General features: G+C 43.8%; 2 protein-coding genes across 3 annotated transcripts in view; one reads left to right on the top strand and one right to left on the bottom strand.

Annotated features, from left to right (window-relative positions):
* Positions 1-20,635, top strand: part of TRMT2B (tRNA methyltransferase 2 homolog B) — a 102,680-nt gene that overhangs the window by 49,010 nt on the left and 33,035 nt on the right. The gene's annotated exons all lie outside the window — the stretch shown is intronic.
* ARL13A (ADP ribosylation factor like GTPase 13A) lies at positions 8,474-19,800 on the bottom strand. The gene is given in 7 exon segments (XM_047764303.1): positions 8,474-9,333; positions 9,692-9,782; positions 10,445-10,632; positions 11,606-11,711; positions 12,948-13,209; positions 19,293-19,363; positions 19,742-19,800. Coding segments are annotated over 7 exon segments (1,041 nt in total). The 3' UTR covers positions 8,474-9,069.

Here is a 20,635-nt window from a genome sequence, read left to right as displayed (position 1 = left end):
TGTTCTTTCCCAAGAGATTGGATATAGCTCCCTGTGCTGTACAGTAGGACCTCATTGCTTATCCATTCTAAATGTAATACTTTGCATCTACCAACCCCCAAATTCCAGTCCATCCCACTCCTTTCACCCTTCCCCCTTGGCAACCACAAGTCTGTTCTCTATGTCTATGAGTCTGTTTCTGTTTTGTAGCTAGGTTCATTTGTGCCATATTTTAGATTCCAGATATGTGATATCCTATGGTATTTGTCTTTCTCCTCCTGACTTACTTCACTTAGCATGAGGCTCTCTAGTTGTATCCATATTGTTGCAAATGGCATTATTTTGTTCTTTTTTATGGCTGAGTAGTATTCCATTGTGTATATGTATCACACCTTCTTAATCCATTCATTTATCAATGGACATTTAGGTTATTTCTGTGTCTTGGCTATTGTTAATAGTGCTGCAGTGAACACAAGGGTGCATATATCTTTTTCATTGAATGTTTTATCCGGATATATGCCCAGGAGTGGGATTGCTAGATCATATGGTAGTTCAATCCTTAGTTTTGTGAGGTACCTCCAAACTGTTGTCCACAGTGGTTGCACCAATTTACATTCCTACCAAAAGTGAAGGAATATTCCATTTTCTTCTCACCCTCTCCAGCCTTTGTTATTTGTAGGAGTTATTCTTAATAATTTTTTGAAGGAATTTTGTTGAAGAAATAAACAGATGTCATAATCTGCTTTCCCGTCTCTCTCTTGAGATGAACGAGCTAAGATAACCTAATCAATTTTATTTATGTAAGATTTCAGTACTTAATTTCAGGCAAACAAAACCAAACACACGTTGTGAAGAGTCCTTTCCCTGCTGGTGAGGGTGTTCTCAGCATTTATATTATAGTCAAATATTACAGCTTCTTGTAGAAAAGTTTAAATACAGTTTGAAGAAAAATGAAACATGGGAAACAGATAAGGCCATCTCTCTCATTTTGTCACCCTCATAGTACTGGTTGCTAAAATAACCTACTTTTCAGATCTCTTTGTACTACTGATGTAACACATGTTTTCTGAAAATAACTCTGATGAGGTGTTATGAGTTAAGGGCTTTGGTACAGAAGGGATAGAATTCCCTTCTAGGTAGAATAGTTCAGGATCATGCACTGCCCAGACATCTATTGGCTTACCTGTTCCACTTCCTAAAAGGAAACTTGTTTCTCGGGGTGTTTTTCTTTTTTTTTTAGCTAAACATACTATATATGCTACATTGGATCCTGGATTGGATCCTGAAGAGAAGAAGGATGTTAGTGGAAAAACTGGTGAAATATGAATAAAGTCTCTAGTTTAGTAAGTAGCATTGTGCTAATGTTAATGTCAGAGTTTTGATCAATGTACCGGAGTTATGTGAGGTGCTAACATGTGGGGAAGCTGGGTGAAGGATATATGGGAACTCTTTGTGCTATATTTACAACTCTTCTATAAACCTAAAATTATTTAAAAATACTAAGTTAAACATTACACGTAGTCTTTTAAAAACTAAACATACTGATTGGAAGCTAATTCTAGAAAACCTAAATCTGGGCAGGTGTTGAGGCCAGGGCCCCAGAAAGAGAATAATTGTCCTCATGTATGTGCCAAATGTTTGGCTAACTGTAAGCACTACCTGTGACAAGGTGACAAGGTGACATGAGAGGGGCTGGAGGAGAGCATTTTGCAATTCTTTTACTTTAAGAAATTTCTGGCAGTCTACCAAAAAAACCAAAAAACAAAACAAAACAAAAAAACAAAAACAGTTCCTTTCTCTCCCTATAAGCTAGCTTAGTTAAAAACATAGCAGCCTGACTTAAGAGAGGTCCAAGTACAAGTTCTCTTAAACTCCCATCTGAGAGTTTGGTGGGCTAGGTGTTGGGAAGGAATTTCTCATTGTAGTGCTAAGCCTGAAATAGTAATCTGTGCTCTGATCTTGAGGAGAGGGGTGAGGAAGGATCCAGTCATCTTAAAGCACCAGCATTCAGTTCTTTATTCCCTGAATCGAATGATCTGCAGAGTTAACTCCTGTGTCAGTTAAAAGGCAGGTGCCTCAGTAACCTATTGTGACCAGCATGGCAATTTTAGAAAGTATATTATTACAAAACGTGTTGGCGGAGGAGGGGTGGAAACCGAAAGGACTACGGCGCTCTTCATTCCCTTCGGCTCTTTAGGGATGACCTCTTCTATGTATGTTTTCCATAGTTCTGATCAGCATGTGTACCTTTTCCCCATTTTGCTATTTTCATGTTGCATTGTTTCACATTCTGGTTCTCACCCGCACAGTGTGCATAATTGTCATCTTTAATGGCCGTATAACATTCCATTGTACCAAATAGCAGGGTAGTTCTTAGGGCTGGGCTTCTTTTTTTTCGGAGCAGATATAAAAGGCCTGCAGTCTCTTAGCACCAGAGGTCTATTTTAGTTCCTGGAAGTGGCGACTTACAGGAGCGTGGGATTGCGTGGGATTCTTGAGTCATCGTTGCACAGCACAGTTTGAGTGCTCTGTTAACATCGCTCTGCCCACCACCCAACAGCAGAGCCTCCTGGACTCCCTGGACCTGAGCCGGGGGCTCATCATGGACATCAGAGTGGAAGTACAAGCCCCCCAACTCCCACGACCCTCAGTCACTATGATCTCCCTGCCAACAGTAGGAAGTTTCTGCTGCTTCCTCTCTCGCCTGGGATAACAATTCCATGGTGTTCCCACAGGGCTGGATATGAGAGGAAAGGCAAGAGGAGTGGTAGGATAAATTATTCTAGCCAAAGAAATAAGGTGCAGGTCAGGGGTGCCATGGCTACAGTTCTTTGAAGCACACCTTGAAAATGAAGTAGGATGGAGGGCTGCTTTCAAGTCCTGGAAAGCTGGGTGATAGAGCTCCTCTCCTCTACACCCCTTCCTGTCAGAAATCCAAGTTTTGGCCATCCAGTAAAGGGTTTGCAGGGGTGAGTGACAAAGCAGTGAGTCCAGGCTCAACCCTACCCCACCCATAGCCAATCATGTTTCATAGGTAAAAGTTCTAGTTGGCAAAATTCTCCTGAGCCGTGTTGTGCATTTGGTTAAATCTTGCAAGTTTCAACTGCCTTGAAAACAAGTGATTTTATGAGTTCGCATTGCTGCTCATCAGGTTAAGAACCCGACATTGTGTCTGTGAGGATGTGGGTTCAATCCCTGGCCTCTCTCAGTGGGTTAAGGATCTGGCATTGCTGCAAGCTGCAGTATAGGTCACAGATGCGGCTCGGACCTGGAATTGCTGTGGCTGTGGTGTAGGCCTCAGCTGCAGGTCCGATTCCACCCCTAGCCTGGGAACTTTCATATGCCACAGGTGCAGTTGTAAAAAGAAAAAAAAAGAGTGATTTTAATAGGTTACCAGGAGGGAAGAGTGATATTCAGAACACAATTGGAATGGCCCAAGCAACAAACTTTCACATCTCCAGAGGATTTCTGGCTACCTTAGCTACTCTTGGTTTCCATGTCCCAACCCTAAATTCCCACAGTTCGTCCTTCATCTTTAACAGTGTACTGACTCTCTGACCTGTGCTCTGCAGATCACACCAAATACCAACCCTGTTGATTGGGCACTTCAGGGAGAGTAGAAACAACATATGAAAAGTAGTAACAAGATTTCAGGAGTAAAAAAAAAAAGGGGGGGAGGATTTCAGGAATAAAAACCATTCAGAGAAAAGGGGCCCTTGTACATATACATATTGAATTCTCTAGCCTGTCTTACAAGACAAAATGGCCAAGTACCCGGGGCCACATGGGGCTTGTTGAATGATGGGCCAGGATCAAATGTTTGAAACCTAGCTTTGACAGGAGCTAGGCTTTAAAAGTCCTGGAGGAGGAAGGCCAAGACCTTGACAATGAAAGCAAAGAAACTCCAAGGCAACCACTTGCCTGAGAGAAAATTTGCCCTCAAGGCTCAAGAAACTCTCATTAATCTTGGTCCCCGGGTTGCCATGCTGAGACAGATTTGTAAGCCCTTTGTTGGCAGATTTAGGGTTCTCAAGGATATGGGAAGCAGTGGTTGGCAGTGGTTATAGTTACCCTAGATTCTCTATGCTCTTTGTATTCTAGAATCCAAGACATCTCTCTTTGGGTTGTTCCTTGCGGAAAAGAGGACACTTCTCCCATTAGCTGCCTAATGATCTAAGATCCTCCCCTATCGTAATATTAGTAGCTAACATTTAAGGAGCTACTTATTATGTGTTGGACACCCCACTAGATTGTCCGCTTTGATCCTCACAACAAGCCTATGAGGTAGGTATTCTTATTCCTGTCTTCACTGGGGGAAAGTGTCCCATAACCCAGCTTGATAAGGGGATTGACAAGTCACATAACAGCTTACAGCACCAAAATTCTTCACTCAAAAATAAATGAGGCACAGAGTTCCCTTTGTGGCTCAGGGCTAACAAACCTGACTAGTATCCGTGAGGATGCCGGTTCAATCCGTGGCCTCAATCAGTGGGTTAAGTATCTGGCATTGTTGCGAGCTGTGGTGTAGGTCACAAATGCAGCTCAGATATGGGGTTGCTATGGCTGTGGTGTAGGCTGGCAGCTGCAGCTCTGATTTGACCACTAGCCTGGAAACCTCCATATGCTGCACATGTGGCCCTAAAAAAGCAAAAAACACAAACAAACAAATAAATAAGGCAGAGTTCCTATCATGGCCCAGTGGGTTATGAACACTACATAGTGTCTGTGAGGACACAGGTTCAATTCCTGGCCTTTCTCGGTGGGTTAAAGGATCTGGTGATGTCACAAGCTGTGGCGTAGATCACAGATATGCTTGGATCTGGCCTTGTGGCTGTGGCATAGGCCAGAAGCTGCAGCTCTGATTTGACCCATAGCCTGGGAACTTTCATGTGCCACAGGTGCGGCCATAAAAAGAGAAAAAAAAATGAATAAATAAGGGCAGGCTGGCTGTATTGGGGGGGATTTTTTTTTTTAAGGCCGCACCTGTGGCAAAAAGGAAGTTCCTAGACTAGGGTTCCAACCAACTACAGCTGCCAGCCACACCACAGCAATGCAGGCACCAAGCTGCATCTGCAACCTACACCATAGCTCACAGCAGCACTGGATCCTTAACCCACTGAGCGAGGCCAGGGATCCAACCTGCATCCTCATGGATACTAGTTGTATTTGTAACCCGCTGAGCCACAACAGGAACTCCAAAGGGGTGTTCTTTGAATAACTTTTTTGTGATTAATAGAGTCTATGTTTGAAAAACTTGATTGCCACCCAGGATCATGTATATTGTACAAAGGAAAATTTGCCCATATACTGAGATCCAGTTTTGTCAGAGGTTATTTAACCTAAATTCTCCACCCTGCCCATATTCCCACCCTTTTAGCCATGCTTTTTCTTCCGTGTTTGCTGAGAAAATAATGCCTGCTTCAGAGACACACATGCCATAAAGAGAAATGTGGATCATTTGGATTTCTGAAGGATGTTGGTTTATTGATTTATAGACTCCTGCCTCATAAAATTCTTCTTCAGTAGAGATATTTGTTGCCTCCCTGGGTGAGAATGATTGGCAGCAGACTTCTCTGGTGATATTTATTGGGTAAAGTAGAGGAGAGTAAGTGGGTCAAGAGCAGCCAGAGAGAGCCCAGAGAAGATGGAGTAGATTGGGACAGGGAAGATAGTACACTGGCTTGGACAACTCCAGTGATCTGGATTTTAGGAGCATGTCTGTCATTGGTCAGCTGTACAGTCTTGGGCAGGTTGCTTAACCACTCTGTATCAAATGCCTCATCTGGGGAGTTCCTGTCATGGCTCAGTGGAAATGAATCTGACTAGTATTCATGAGGACTCAAGTTCAATCCCTGGCCTTGCTCATGGGTTAAAGATCCAGCCTTGCCATGAGCTGTGGTGTAGGTTGCAGACTTGGCTGAGAGCCCACATTGCTGTGGCTGTGGTGTAAGCCAGTGGCTATAGCTCCGATTCGACCCCTAGCCTGGGAACCTCTATATGCTGAGGGTGCAGCCCTAAAAGCAAAAAAAAAAAAAAAAAAAGAAACAAACAAATTCCTCATCTGTTAACAACTGGGGTGACTGGAGGAGGTTCTTTAAGTTTCCCTCCAGCTCCATGACTAATAAGCTCAGTCAGAATCTTGTCAAAGTCCCACAAGGTGCCTGGGGTTAGTCCCCTCGGACATAAGGCCACATGCAGTGCATAATAGCGAATGCTGCAGCCTCAGTGTCAGGCCCTCCAGATGGAGTTGTGAGACTGATCTTTCTGTGCCAGGTTTCTATTGGAAACAATTATAGTCTAGTTGGTTTTTACTGCTTGGGGAGACCATGTAGGGTAGGAGTTAAGAGCGTGATTTATGGAGCTGGACCTAGTTTGAAAACCGGTTCTGCCATTGCTTAATGGGTGCCCTGGGACAAATGACTTGACCTCTCTGAACAGCAATTTCTGCCTCTGTAAGATGATGATAATACAACCGACCTTACAGGCTTACGAAGAAGAAAGGCAGTAATATATGTAAAGCACTTAGACCAGCACAGTGGAAGGGCTCACTCACCTGTGTCTTCTATTTACCATGGGTGTGCTTATTGCTATCAACGTAATTCTCCTGACATGGGCATGGCTAGGCTTCAGCATTTTTCCTGGGGATAACTTTCTCTTTCTGGCTAAAGTTTGAGAAAAGCAGAAACAGATCTTTCTGGCTTAAAGTAGCTCCAGGGTCAGATCTGCATTCAGTTCCCTGCTCTGCTTCTTACAGGCTGCGGGACCTTGGATAAGTTATTTAACTTCTCTGGCCCTTAGTTTCTTCATCTGGGTAATGCAGGTATGCTACCTACCCCTAAGGGTTGTTATGAATGAGATAGTGAATGTGAAGGGTTTTGTGCTGTGCCTGACATCCAGAAGGCACTTGGTAAGTGGGGGCTGTAGTTCTGATGGTGAAAGTAACAGTTGTAGTAATAGTGAATGATGACTACCAGCACTACCCACCTTGGGATGGAGAGTTGAATGTGTTTAATTTTAAGTTCATACAGTTTTTGCAGACCTAACACAAGTGTTAGGAGAGACAGCAATTGCTGTTCCTAAAGGGACGGCATAAAAAATTGTTGCCAGGCTTCCCAGATAGTGGCTGGGAATTTAAAACTGAGCTGTTTTCAGAGGCATGACTGAAAGTGATTCAGCAGAGCATAATTCTCAGTAGAAACGTTTTATTTATTTATGCCAATCCACTTCCACCCTAGAACCTTAGAGGGGTGAGGAGTATAATTCTAAACTAACCCTGTACTTCTAAGGTGTACTTTCACTTGGTCACCCATGACATGTTGTTCACAAACTTCATCAGGAGCATCTGGGCACAAAGACCTCAAGGCTCTCATCTTCTTTGCCAAGGTCATCTTCATTCTCACACGGATACCCCCTAACTGGTCGTGAGCCTCTCGGTAGGGATAAAATTCATTTGGTGGCTAGAATGCCGATGTACAGGAACAATGGGAGTTCTCAGGGATATTATGTTAGTAAATGGAGTTGTAGGGGGACTGCAGAGATATTACCAAACAGAAATTGAAAAAGTGAGCAATCCTAATGGTTCTGTAGATGAACCCATTTACATAAGGAGGGAAATGAGATGCTTCTCTTGCCTTCCCTCCATTTTAATCTTTAGTGCTCTGTCAAAAGTCTAAAAAGAGAAAGAAAACAGCAGTTAGAGTAAGCCAAGCTAAGCATCAATCAGGCTTCCTGCCCTTCCAGGTGAGGAGGGTGTTAGCTCCTTTCCAAGGGGTGTAGATTTCAGCCCACCAGGTACCCACCTTCTGCCCTAGCCTCATACTTTCTCTCCCCCTTGCCTTCTTCACTTAAGGAATACTAACCACAGGCACATCTCCTGTGTGTCCCGGGTGTCCATTCTCTTTTTGCCCTTGGTTCTGAGCTTATAGAAATAAAAATGGATTTCAGCCTTGGGCAGGGATTAAGGGGTAGATTCTGACATCTAGAAAAACACTTCCTCTGCTCTTCTGCCAGATTCCTTCCTCTCAATTCGCATCCTCATCCCCGGGGCAGTGCCTCCCTCCTCCTCACTGGCCGTGGCCAAGTCCAGACCCCTCTCTATAGGTGTAACAACCCCAGGCTCCAGGGTAGCCTGAAGGGCCAGATCCCTGGGAGAGCAGAGGTGACATTATAATACTGACAGTTTACAGTCATGGAGACTGGGGCCAAAGGACACCGAGATGGAGTAACCATTAACAACAATGGGTCTTTAAGTCCTCACACCTTTTTTTATTTTTTTATTTTTTCATTTTTTTTGGGCCATCCCGAGGCGTATGGAGTTCCTGGGCCAGGGATCATATCCTAGCCATAGTTGCGATCTAGGCCACAGCTGCAGCAGCACCTGATCCTTAACCCACTGTGCCAGACTGGGGATTGAACCTGTGTCCCAGGGCTCCTGACGCACCATCAATCCTGTTGCACCACAGTGGGAACTCCACAGCTTTTTTTTAGTGCCTTTAGTATATTGGAAGAAATAATAGGTGAGTATAAAGAAATTTTCCAACGAAACAAAAATCCCTAGAAAGGTACCTTGGCCCTTACTTCTCAAAAGCACCTAGAATCTCCACATAGCCTTTTTAATGTCTGCATAGTATTCCATTGTGTGGACATACCTTGATCTATTTAGCCATTCTCCATTGTTAGACATTTAGCTTGTTTCCACTTTTTAGCTGTTATATACAATGCTGTGGTTGAACAACCATGAGCATCCTTTTTGGGGTGCTTGTGTAATTATCTTTGGCTGCCATTCAAGACGTGAGATGATCGGCTCATAGGATTTCCACAATTTTAAAGTTCTTTATGTACATATTGAGAGACGGAGAATAAGAGGGAGACAGACAACCAAACTAAAGGTCATGCCAATTTGTACTTCCACCACTGGAAATCATAACCTTTAAGATAACCCTACAGCCATCCAAACAAAGATCTTGTGTCAGCCAGTGCTGGGGCATCATACTAGGCAGCCAGCTAGTAGTACCCAAGCTCTCTCCCTACACTTCATCTACTCCTCTTTCTACTGACCCCTAAGCATAGTATGAGAAAAGAGCTTTGGACTCAAAATAAGAATACTGTTTTATAAATCATGAGAGAAGACCTTATACCTTTTCTCCTCTGACTAATCACTGATCCAGCATTACCTTCAAAAAGATTGTCCTTGGCATATGGAGCTGTGCGCTGCAAGCCAACACTCTGATTGTAGCGAAGCTCAGAGGTGTTATGAGCTCTCTTTCCCCCAGAACATTCACTTTCCTCCATGGGTTCGTCTAAAGCAAATGTTACTGATATGTTCTTTTTAGGTCTTATTCTTATACCTTCTTTCTGTATAGCAAGAAGATGGAGGGGGAAAAAAAAGGGAGTTCCTGTTGTGGCTCAGAGGTAACAAGCCTAACTAGTATCCAAGAGGACATGGGTTCAATTCCTGGCCCCACTCAGAGGGTTAAGAATCCAGCATTGCTGTGAGCTGCGGTATAGGTCGCAGAAACAGCTTGGATCCTGCATTGCTGTGGCTGTGGCTATGGCTGGTAGCTGCAGCTCCAATTCAACCCCTAGCCTGGGAACTTCCATATGCTGCAGGTGTGGCCCAAAAAAAAAGCAAAAAACAAAACAAACAAAAAAGTCAGTTCCTGAGAGTTCAGGGATTGGTCCCTGGGGCAGTAACATTTAATGAGCCATTTACCTGTAGGATTGACTGTAGAGGCCTAGGTTCCATTGAGCGTTGTCCCAGATTTGGTCTCTTTTCTTTGGACATTCCCATCCTGGTAGTGGAGCTAGGGAAGATAGAAAGGACAAAACTGTAGTGAAAATACACAAACCCCTTCATCAGATGCAGCCATCACCCCATCCCTGCCATGTGTCTTTGGATAATGAAAGGCACAACAGAGCAAGAGGACATTTAGTCCTTTTATTCTTCAAAATCTTCATCACTTCCCATTTTTTGTTTTTTTGTTTTTTTGGTTTTTTTTTGTCCTATTCTTCTTTTCCACATGCCTATTCTCTCCCATCTTTCCTTATTAGTGGGAGAATCAGCAAATAGGATACAGAGAATGTGGGGCAGCTCCAGGACATTCATCCATAGAATATTGCCAGTAAGCTCCTTAAGGGGCTCATGTCCCTTTTCTCCTCTATATGACAAACCAGAGAATAGAAACCCTGTTTTAGAGAAGCTCTAATACTAATGGCTTTACCTTTATACAAGTCATCCCACTAACATGACTACTCAAGTTGTGCTGGGGGTAGGGGTGGGGATGAGGGGTGTACCTAACCATGTGTGAGTGTTCATGGTCACTGCCTTTGCCTCATTTGAGCCAACTGATCTTTAGAGACTTGCTCAGCACTGTGCAGAATCCAAGCCCCTCCCAGAACTCCCTGCTTGTGTTGAAGATTGACTCCTACGTCCATTCTTGTACACCTAATAGAGGCAGCTCGGTACCTTTCTGATGAGCATCTTTCTCCAAAGCCTGTGGCACCCTTGGAGGCTGGGATGCCCAACGGGAGTGCCTGTTGGCGAGTACACCGCTCTTCATATTTATTCCCAATGGCAGATAACAGCCAGCGCAGGCCTTCAATTATAGGCTGATGGCTCCTTCTTTGGAGGTTTTTGATGGCTGAACAAGATTCCTGTGACAAGAAGAGAAGATAAGGCTCCATCCCAGGAGCCTGGGACCCCTGGGGCCCACAGTCCAAATCACCTTCAACCAAAAGGCAGAGGTACACATGAGGTCTGCTGTGCCTTGTAAGGTTCTTTTTTTTTTTTTTGTAAGTCAACTATACTTTAATAAAAATTTTAAAAAGGCAAAAAACTTAACTTTAAATGAATTGTTAACCTTGAATAAAGCTAAAATCCTAAAACTTTTAGGAAACAAACAACCACTCCACCAATCTTTGCCACTTAGTGGATATCTTTTTTTTTTATACATGTATACATTACAATTACATTTTTTCCCCAGCCTTTGCTCTGTTGCAACATGAGTATCTAGACAAAGTTCTCAATGCTACTCAGCAGGATCTCCTTGTAAATCTATTCTAAGTTGTGTCTGACAAGCCCAAGCTCCCGATCCCTCCCACTCCCTCCCCCTCCCATCAGGCAGCCACAAGTCTCTTCTCCAAGTCCATGATTTTCTTTTCTGAGGAGATGTTCATTTGTGCTGGATATTAGATTCCCATTATAAGTGATATCATATGGTATTTGGTTCTTAAGACTTCCTAGGAGACACCCAGCAATCACTCCTGAAAAAGTAAAAGAAGGGTACAGAAGCTAAGGTCCTTTAATCAAGGGTAATGTCTTGGATATGTGACCTTGAACAAGTCACTCAGAGTCTCTGAGCCTTAGCTTTCGTATCCATAAAATGAATTTATTGAAACTTCCAACTTTAAAGAGGTATTTTGCAGGCCTAATGAGAAAACAGATGTGAAAGTGTTCTAAGAGTGTGATTTTTATTATCACGGTTGAGTCAGAATTCATCACTGTAGTTGTTGCCTGCTGGGGAGAGGCTTTGCCTGAGACCGGACATAGGAGGCTGATTATGTACTGAGCTAAGGGAGGCAATGTCCTTTCTTGAGAAGGTAAGGGAGGGGAGGACTGGACACTCACCAGTCGGCACCAGGACTTCTTCTCGTTCATTAGCCTTTCCAGCAGCAGATATTCAATAATATCACAAGGTAGAAGGGCGTCCTTCTTGTCTTGCTTATTGGCCAGGCTGGAGTGGGGCATTGGAGAGAGGGAGGGAGAAGAGGAAGGATGAAACAGAAATAGAAGTCAAGGGCAAGAAAAGAAGGGAAAGAGAGATGATCAATGCTGTTACAACTGCTGTATATCCAGGGACTAGCTTTTAAGCCCTACCCAGTGAGGTGAGCCAGACATTTTCCTAGCCAACTCTCAATGGAGGAAAGAATAGCACAAATAATTTGAATCTGAGATAATCCCTAGGCCTCATTTCTTCTCACTTTGTCGACACGACAGCCTCAAACTTTAATTAGAATTGCTAACTGGGATGTGAACAGATTTAGAGCTTTTATATCCTCCTCCAAACTCTGTTCATGCTTGAGCTGGGGGTGCTAAGAAGGAACCAAAAAGGATAAAAGGGAGTTTCGTGGGGGTGGGGGGATGAGGATGGACGGGCCACCCGAACTATCACCCTGGAATAAGTGTTAGTTACATAACTCTTGGGCACTCTGCCAAGGGAAGAGGCCATTGGTGTTGAATATACAAAATGGGGGGTTTTCTGCCATTGTCTCAGGGTCAGAGACTGAAGCCAGAAAAGAGAAGCAAATTTAGCAAGGCGGTCTTCAGAAAAAGTCGAGGGATGGGGAGGGGGTAGAAGATCCAGATACCATTCTATATTTCCCTTTGATGCCTGCCTTCAAAATTACCTTTGCACAATTAGGTAATTGGTTCCTCCATGGCAGTGTCTGATAGAAAGTGGCTCTTGAAAATTGCCCCCTGGAATTCCTGTCGTGGCTCAGTGGAAACGAATCTGACTAGCATCCATGAGGATGCAGGTTTGATCCCTGGCCTCGCTCAGTGGATTAAGGATCTGGGGTTGCTGTGAGCTGTGGTGTAGGCTGAAGACTCGGCTCAGATCTGGCATTGCTATGGCTGTGGTGTAGGCCAAGCGGCTATAGCTTCGATTCAACCTGTAGCCTGGGAACCTCCATATGCCACAAGTGTGGCCCTAAAATAAACAAAACTTCCCCCTGAGAACTGGGCCACTCCCCCTCACTGGGCCAAAGAGGAAAAGAGGTCTAGCTGGATATGACCCAGGGACCACCTAACCCTTCACCTGTCAGTTTCTATGTATATATGGCAGCTTTATTGACATAATTCACATACTACACAATTCACCCATTTAAAGTATACAGTTCAACAGTTCTTAGTACATTTTCAGAGTTGTTTCTCTTCTAAAGGTGCAAAATGGGAAGGGGAAGTTGGACACAAAGGCGGAATCTTGCAGTAGGATGGTTTCCCGGCCACTCTATCAGACAGCAGTCGCGTAAAGATGACCTTCACTTCCTGCATGCGTTCAAAGTCGCTGGAGTCCAGGACAAAAACAAGTCCGTGTGCCTGCGCGTAGTAGTTTGGCCAGGTTTCTCGGCCCTTCGTGTCTCCATTTAGGTCATAGATGGAAACTTCGTAATCATCCAGCAGGAGTGTGGTCAGTTCAGATTTCATATGACTGTCTATCCTACTGGGGAGAACTATGCATGGGGGAAGAGAGAAGCAACAACAAGACGGGAATTACGTGTAGTCAGATGAAAGGGTTTGTTAAATGGTGATCCAAACATTGATTAGAGCCTGCCCTGAGGAATCCCACTGAGGTATCCTGCCATCCTGCTCTCCTTCACGCATTCATCTTCCTATACCGGCACTTGCCCATGCTCCTGGTTCTGTAACCTTCGGTGAGTGCCCACTGCTCCGAAGATGGAATACAGACTCCTCTGCCTCCTAATATGCCAGATCCATCTCTACCCTGACTGGCTTCCAGGGTCCCTGGTACACACTCAAGTCTCCTGCTTCCTCTGCTTCTTGACTCACGTGCCTCCCCACCCCCATTCCACATGAGTGTCCTGTTCTCCCTCGCCCTGGGCCTTCACAAGATGCTACTCCCGCTGCCTAGAATACTCTTCCACTCCTCTCTGCTTGGCTAACACCTATTTTGTTTTGTAGATATCCATTGAGATCTTATTTCTTCTAGAAACTTTTTTCTAACTCACACTACCATCCCTCAGTCTGGGTAAGGTGCTTTCTTCTGGGCTTACCACAATCACAACACGTATGACAGTGCTATGTATTCTATGATTTATTTATCTGGGTTATAAACTGCAATAGGATAGGCACCCCTTCCATTTTATTTACTGTTATAGTCACAGTGCTGAGCACAGAGCTGGCGCACAGGTGCTCAATAACTATTTGTTGAATGAATCGGATGAATGCATGATTAAATGAATAGGAAGGTCTTCTCTCCCACCATTTCTTTAAGATCCAGCTCAAGTGCCACTTTCACCAGGAAGCCTCTCTGACCTGCCCAGTGCTCACTTCTCTCTCTCGTTGAGCACGTGATCTGTTAAACTGGTCCTTCACCGCATTCTATGCATGTCCTACCTCCCCACCTAAAATATAAGGTCTGTGAGGGAGGGCCTTTGCATTCCCTTACACACAGTAGGTGTTCAGTAAATGTTTATGGTGCCTGTTACCGTGAATGAGAGTATGAAGTCCTCTTCTTCATATTTCCTCTCTGAAAAACCAGCCAAACTCTGCTACATTTGTCCTTGCAAGGCTATGGCCACACCATACAGTCCCACAGAACATCCCATCCCTCACTCAGCCCCCACAGAAATGCACATCAGCATGACAGTCTGTAGACACATTCCACTGTGTTGAACTGACAGTTCTGGCCAAACTCTGGACCCACAATAGTAGCAAAATGATTTTATAGATTTCTCTACAGTCATACCTGGGAGTTCTAGGACCAGAATCAGTAGCTTCTTAATTTATAGTTTCAAATCTACCTGGGACATTTTCAATAGGACTGCCAGAATGAGTCTTATAGCTGAGAAGTTAAAGAGGATGCTTTCAGATCTTTGGGAATGTATGATTATACACACATTTACATATATACATAATATGCCTCTCTGTATGTGTGATTATGGACATATTGTTACATTTTAATGTCATCTCCTAATGTCCTCTTCTGGTTTTATGTTAGTCAATGATTTTTTTTTTTTTTTTTTTTTTGCTTTTTAGGGCCGCACCTGCGGCATCTGGAGGTTCCCAAGCTAGGGGTTGAATTGGAGCTGCAGCTGCCAGCCTACACCACAACCACAGCAATGCCAAATCCAAGCCATGTCTGTGACCTATACTATAGCTCATGGCAACACCAGATCCTTAACCCACTGAGCAAGGCCAGGGATCGAAGCTGCAACCTCATGGTTCCTAGTCAGATTCTGTTCCCACTGTGCCATGATGGGAACTCTGATTTATTTTTAATTATAGCTTTCACATAACATAATTTTCAGGCACAACTTTGATGTCTTATTGGTTATGTATGTATTAGAGTACTTAAAATAATAAGTGAATAGGTTAAAACTCTAAAAGTAATTTTAAGGAATTCCTTCATGGCTCAGCGGTTAACAAACCCAGCTAGGATCCATGAGGATGCAGGTTTGATCTCCGGCCTCGCTCAGTGGGTCCGATATCCAGCATTGCTGTGAACTGTGGTGTAGGTCACAAACATGGCTCGGATCCTTTGTTACTGTGGCTGTGGTGTAGGCTGGCAGCTGTAGCTCCAATTCGACCCCTAGCCTGGGAACTTCCATATGCCACGGGTGCGACCCCAAAAAGCAAAATAAAAAAAATCCATAAAAAAAGTAATTTTAAGGTCCAATTTCCTCTATTAAGGCAAGATTTGTTATTTTTTCCCTAGTTTCTTTTCCTTTTTACTTGAAACCTTACCAATTCTTTTTTTTTTTGCCATTTCTTGGGCTGCTCCAGCAGCAAATGGAAGCTCCCAGGTTAGGGGTCCAATTGGAGCTTTAGCCACTGGCCTACACCACAGCTCACAGCAACGCCAGATCCTTAACCCACTGAGCGAGGCCAGGGATCAAACCCACAACCTCATGGTTCCTAGTTGGATACGTTAACCACTGAGCCACGACTGGAACTCTGAAACCTTACCAATTCTTCAATAATTCAATCTATTGTTGGCCAACCCTAGAAGCCACCAGAAGTAGTTCCCTGACAATTTACATTTCTCCTTTTCTCTATTTTATAAACACTCTGAGGACAAGTGCTCAGTCGAATCCATCTCTCTATCCCTAGCAGAGTGTTTCATAAAACAGAGTTTGGGTACTACCTGCTTCAGAGTTACACGGGGTGGTTGTGAAGTCCTACTCTGCACCACGTGAATCAGAATCCCTCTACTTGGGATCCAAGCATTTGTATGTTTAGCAAACCCCTGTGGTCAACAAAATCTCCAGGTGATTCTTCTGCACCTTCCATTCTGAGACCTACTGCCCTAGCAAGCAGTAAAACTCATGCCTATTGTCATCTGGTACGCTTGTTAAGATTTTGATTCCAGGGCCATCTCCAGGGCAAAATATCTGAACCTTCAGGTCCCAGGTCAGTTGGTGTGAGAGCTCTTCAGGTGATTCTGATTTTTGGCTCTCAATACTCACTATGTTCCAGGATCACCTTGTGGAGCTTTTAAAACCTAGGACACTAGGCCTCATTTTCTGAGGGTTTGAGGCCATAGATCTGGGGTGGGGCTCAGGCAGTATTTTTTTTTTAAAAAGCTCCCCAGATGATTAAAATGTATAGTGGGTTTGAGAGAAACTGCTTTAAATACCATCATTCAGAGCTCCTGCTTGTGCACATGCCTTGGTTTCTTGCCCTATGTGACCATGCCAGGCAAGACAGTTACAGTGAATGGTGTCACTGATAATAATGGCTTATATCCCCAAATGTTTTAAAGGCAGAGTCTTCAAATGTTCACACAAGTTACTGCTTGTAGATTGGAAGTTCCTCCCTAGGCTTTTGTGCATTTTTGGCAATCATAAACATTTGCAAGAGTAGAAGAGGCATTCTGGGTACAGAGCAACCTACAAGATTGACTCTGGCAGTCCTACTTAGACACAGGTGGCTTGAGATATTCTTCAGAATGTGACATCAGTGGAACTTTGGTTCTTAGTCATTAAAAACTTCTCTGTGATTGAAGTCACAACCATAAACCTATTAGTTTATGAATCGGCCCCAAGTCATTCACCAAGCACAAGGCAAGTTACACAGTAACAGATAAAGAGTCCAGGCTCCGTCCTCTAGGGATTAGAATGGAAAACAGACACTATTCTCATAGACAAAATCACATAGGGGTAATTGAAGATGAGTGCTTCCCAAAGCTGACTGACCTGGGAGTTCTTAAAATATAGATTCCCAAGCCCCAGCCAGACTGGATGGGAATCTAGGGATGGAGCTGAGTTGGGCACTAAAAAGTGCCCCCACTTTTGTCAGTAATCTTGTGATTTATCCTGGCTTCTTGGTTTTCATGTTGCTGCTTCCCTTTATACCATTTTGCTTATCTCAGAACTGGGAGAGGCCAAGAATTAAGTTTCCTGCCTGTAAGGTAGGATACTAGGCTAAACCACTGGCTAAGATGTGTTTGGGGCTGCCATTCTGGGGATGGGGGAGGGGGAGGGAGAGAGAAGTTGGAAAGAGACAACATGTAGCCTAAGGAGAATGGTGGAATGGGGGAGAACATTCACAGAGCTGAAAAGATCCATTATTTTTTCTCAAGGGCTCACAGTGTAGGGATTGGACTTGCAGTTGTGTAATGATGTTGTGATAAGGGCATGATAGAAGGAGGCATATGACAGAGTGGAAAGGGGGTGCTGGGCATTAGGGATGGCTTTCCTGAGGTCAAGGCTGTGTCTTGAGGCATTTGATTAAGCAGGGAGATGATGGAGGGGATGAAATGCTAGGTAGTAGGAGAGCATGTACAGAAAGCCTAAGCATGTGAACTACAATGATATGATGGCAGAGGAATGGCAAGCCATTTGTTCTGGCTCGATCAGGGTACCTATGTGGAGAGCGTGAGAAATGGAGCTGGGACCAAATCATGGAGGGCCTTTCTTGTATATTGCTAGGAAATGTGAGTTTTATTTTGATGACAGTGGGGGATGCATTGAATGTTTTCAAGCAGGGAAGGGCCGTGATCAGATTTTTGCATTAAGTCCTTCTGGCAACTGTGTGGGGAAGACAACTAGAGATGGCAAGATCAGCTAGTAGGCTCTTGCTATATTTCAAGGAAATTGATGCTGGCTTCAGGTAGGCCAGAGGGAGAGGAGTCAGGTTAGCCCTTTCCTGTACTTTGCAGATTGCTGCAGATTATATAAAACAACTGGAGTTCCTGTCATGGCACAGCGGAAACAAATCTGACTAGGAACCATGAGGTTGCAGGTTTGATCCCTGGCCTCGCTCAGTGGGTTAAGGATCTGGCATTGCTGTGGCTGTGGTGTAGGCCAGCAGCTACAGCTCCGATTTGACCCCTAGCCTGGGAACCTCCATATGTCGTGGGCATGGCCCTAAAAAGATAAAAAGACCAAAAATAAATAAATAAAAATAAATAAAACAACTACCTCAATCACATCCCTTCTTTTATTTAATAAAAATCTGTGGAGGAGTTCCTGCTGTGGCACAGTGGGTTAGGAATCTGACTGCAGGGGAGTTCCCTTCATAGCTCGTTGGTTAACAAACCTGACTAAGAACCATGAGGATGTGGGTTCAATCCCAGGCCTTGCTCAGTGGGTTAAGAATCCGGTGTGGCCATGGGCTGTGGTGTAGGTCGCAAAGGCAGCTTGAATCCCATGTTGCTGTGGCTGTGTTGTAGGCCAGCAGCTGCAGCTCTGATTCAACCCCTAGCCTGGGAACCTCCATATGCCACAGATGTGGCCCTAAAAATCAGAAAATATCTGACTGCAGCAGCTAGGGTCACTGTGGAGGCAAGGGTTCGATCCCTAGCCCTGTGCCGTGGGTTAAGGATCCAGCATCACTGCAACTGTGGCATAGGTTGCAGCTGCAGCTCGGATTTAATCCCTGGCGTGGGAACTTCCATATGCCACGGGTGTAGCCATTAAAAAAGAAATCAGTGGAGGGCATCTTATAGCAGCCACTGCACTACACTCTTTGATTGGCTAGCAGTTAGCTGGGCTTTCACAAGTGGAAAGGAGCTCCCTGAAATTCTGTGCAACTGCTTCTTGAAATGTCAAGGTATTAAACTGGAGATCTGGTATTAAACTTACACATCTCTAAGCTGACATTTTTGAAGATCCAACCTTCTATATAAATTGTCACAAAGAATTTCATGTTATTAAACTTTTTCATCATCCCACGCTTGTCTCTAGACAAGCAAAGACCAAATCCACTTTAATTGAGCTCTGAAACTAGACACTGTTTCAAATGTGCTATCCTTCATAATTGGCTGCAGTGCTTTACATAGTCCAAGTTCATTCATACTGACACTATGAGAGGACCTTCAATTAGGATATCTTGTAAAGAGAGCAGGTGACAGACATTATATAAACAGGCTGATAACACTCAAGGAGAGAGAGACAGGGAAATAGAGAGAAAGAGGGAAGAAGGGAGGGAGGGAGACTGTGTGTGTTGGGAAGTGTTTACCCTGAAAAGAAAATTTGAGGCCCATGAAGTAAAGCTAAGAAGGAATGATTATTTCATTGGTCCTAGGACCCATGGACACCTAAACCAGTATCTAATGCTCTCAGTTCCTTATGCCTTTGGAACGCCTCCATAAGAACAGTTTTGCCTGAATTGTCCAGTCCAATGATGATGATGGTCACATTCCTAGAAATGGTAAAGAAAAAAATGAGCCAAAACCTTAAAAGCACTGTTAGTTCTTAGGCTAAACAAAGAATTATACTCTTCCTTGGTGTTTGGGGCTCTGCCTGCAGTAGTCTCAATGCAGTCCTTTTAGGCACAGCAAGGTGGTGGAAGGTGGTATTGGAACCCCTTCCCAAAGCCTTCAAGGATGCTTTTCTTCCCTGATTTGCTTGCCTCGTAGGTTTGACCATCCTCCCCCAACCCTGCTCCTAATCTTATAGACACTACTTAGTCACTTCCACTAACAATATATATTATAGAGACTTGTCCTTTGAGAGACCGTGGGAAGATACATTGGACAAAATGGTGGAATAGGTCTAGAGAAATAATTATAGTATTTACCTTCATCTCTCTTCAGTTGCCTTTAGGTGAGAACAGCAAGAGTTCAGTAGCTAGAACATTTGTCAGCTCAGTTCTTTAATATTAAGGGAAACAAATAAACAAGAAATCAGCCCCATTATTAACACTGAACCTGTGTTAGCTTAAAAGCATACAACTACTGATAAACAGAAATCCTGGGACTGTCAGAAGTCCATTACTTCATTCTATCCAACCATGTCTATATCATAGAGGAAGGGACTGGTTATTATAAACTCTAGTAGCAAAATGGGTGATTCCTTATTAAAGCAGCTCACACAGGCATGATGACATCAGGCGTGGTCTTTCGCTTCGGCCATAGTTCATCACTGTTAGGAATATCTTCATTCAACCATGAGGGTGGGGGTGTGGTGGAGTGATGCCTTAGAGAGGAAGCAGCTTAGGCTTCAAGAAGAACCTATTGGAAGACCCGTTCTAAGGAACAACTGTTCATTGGGCTTGGTTCTCTTACTGCCTCTGCTTCAGAAATGTAGGTGTTGGTCACCCACTATCACAGATTTCATATAACTCCTAATGCTATAACGGACCTTAGAGGTCATTGAGAAGTAGATTTTAAACATAAGTTCAGGTGTCCTGATCTCAAAGATTTCCAGGAAGCTGCATAAACTCCCCGGGTGATTTCAAAGTACAGCCATATTTGGAAGTGATTGTTTAAGTAAGAAGGGTAATTTAGATAATAACTTAGAGTTAATCCATGTTGTAACATGTATTAGTATTTCATTCCTTTTTATGGCTGAAGAATATTCTATTGTATGGCCATACCACCTTTTGTTTATCCATTCATCAGTTCATTGGCATTTGGATTTTTTTCTACTTTTTGGCTTTTTATGAATAATTCTGCTATACCTATCTATCTGT

This window comes from Phacochoerus africanus, chromosome X (assembly GCF_016906955.1).
Source record: "Phacochoerus africanus isolate WHEZ1 chromosome X, ROS_Pafr_v1, whole genome shotgun sequence".
Taxonomy (NCBI): domain Eukaryota; kingdom Metazoa; phylum Chordata; class Mammalia; order Artiodactyla; family Suidae; genus Phacochoerus; species Phacochoerus africanus.
The sequence above is the reverse complement of the archived record's forward strand: the minus strand, read 5'-3'. Positions and strand labels throughout refer to the sequence as shown.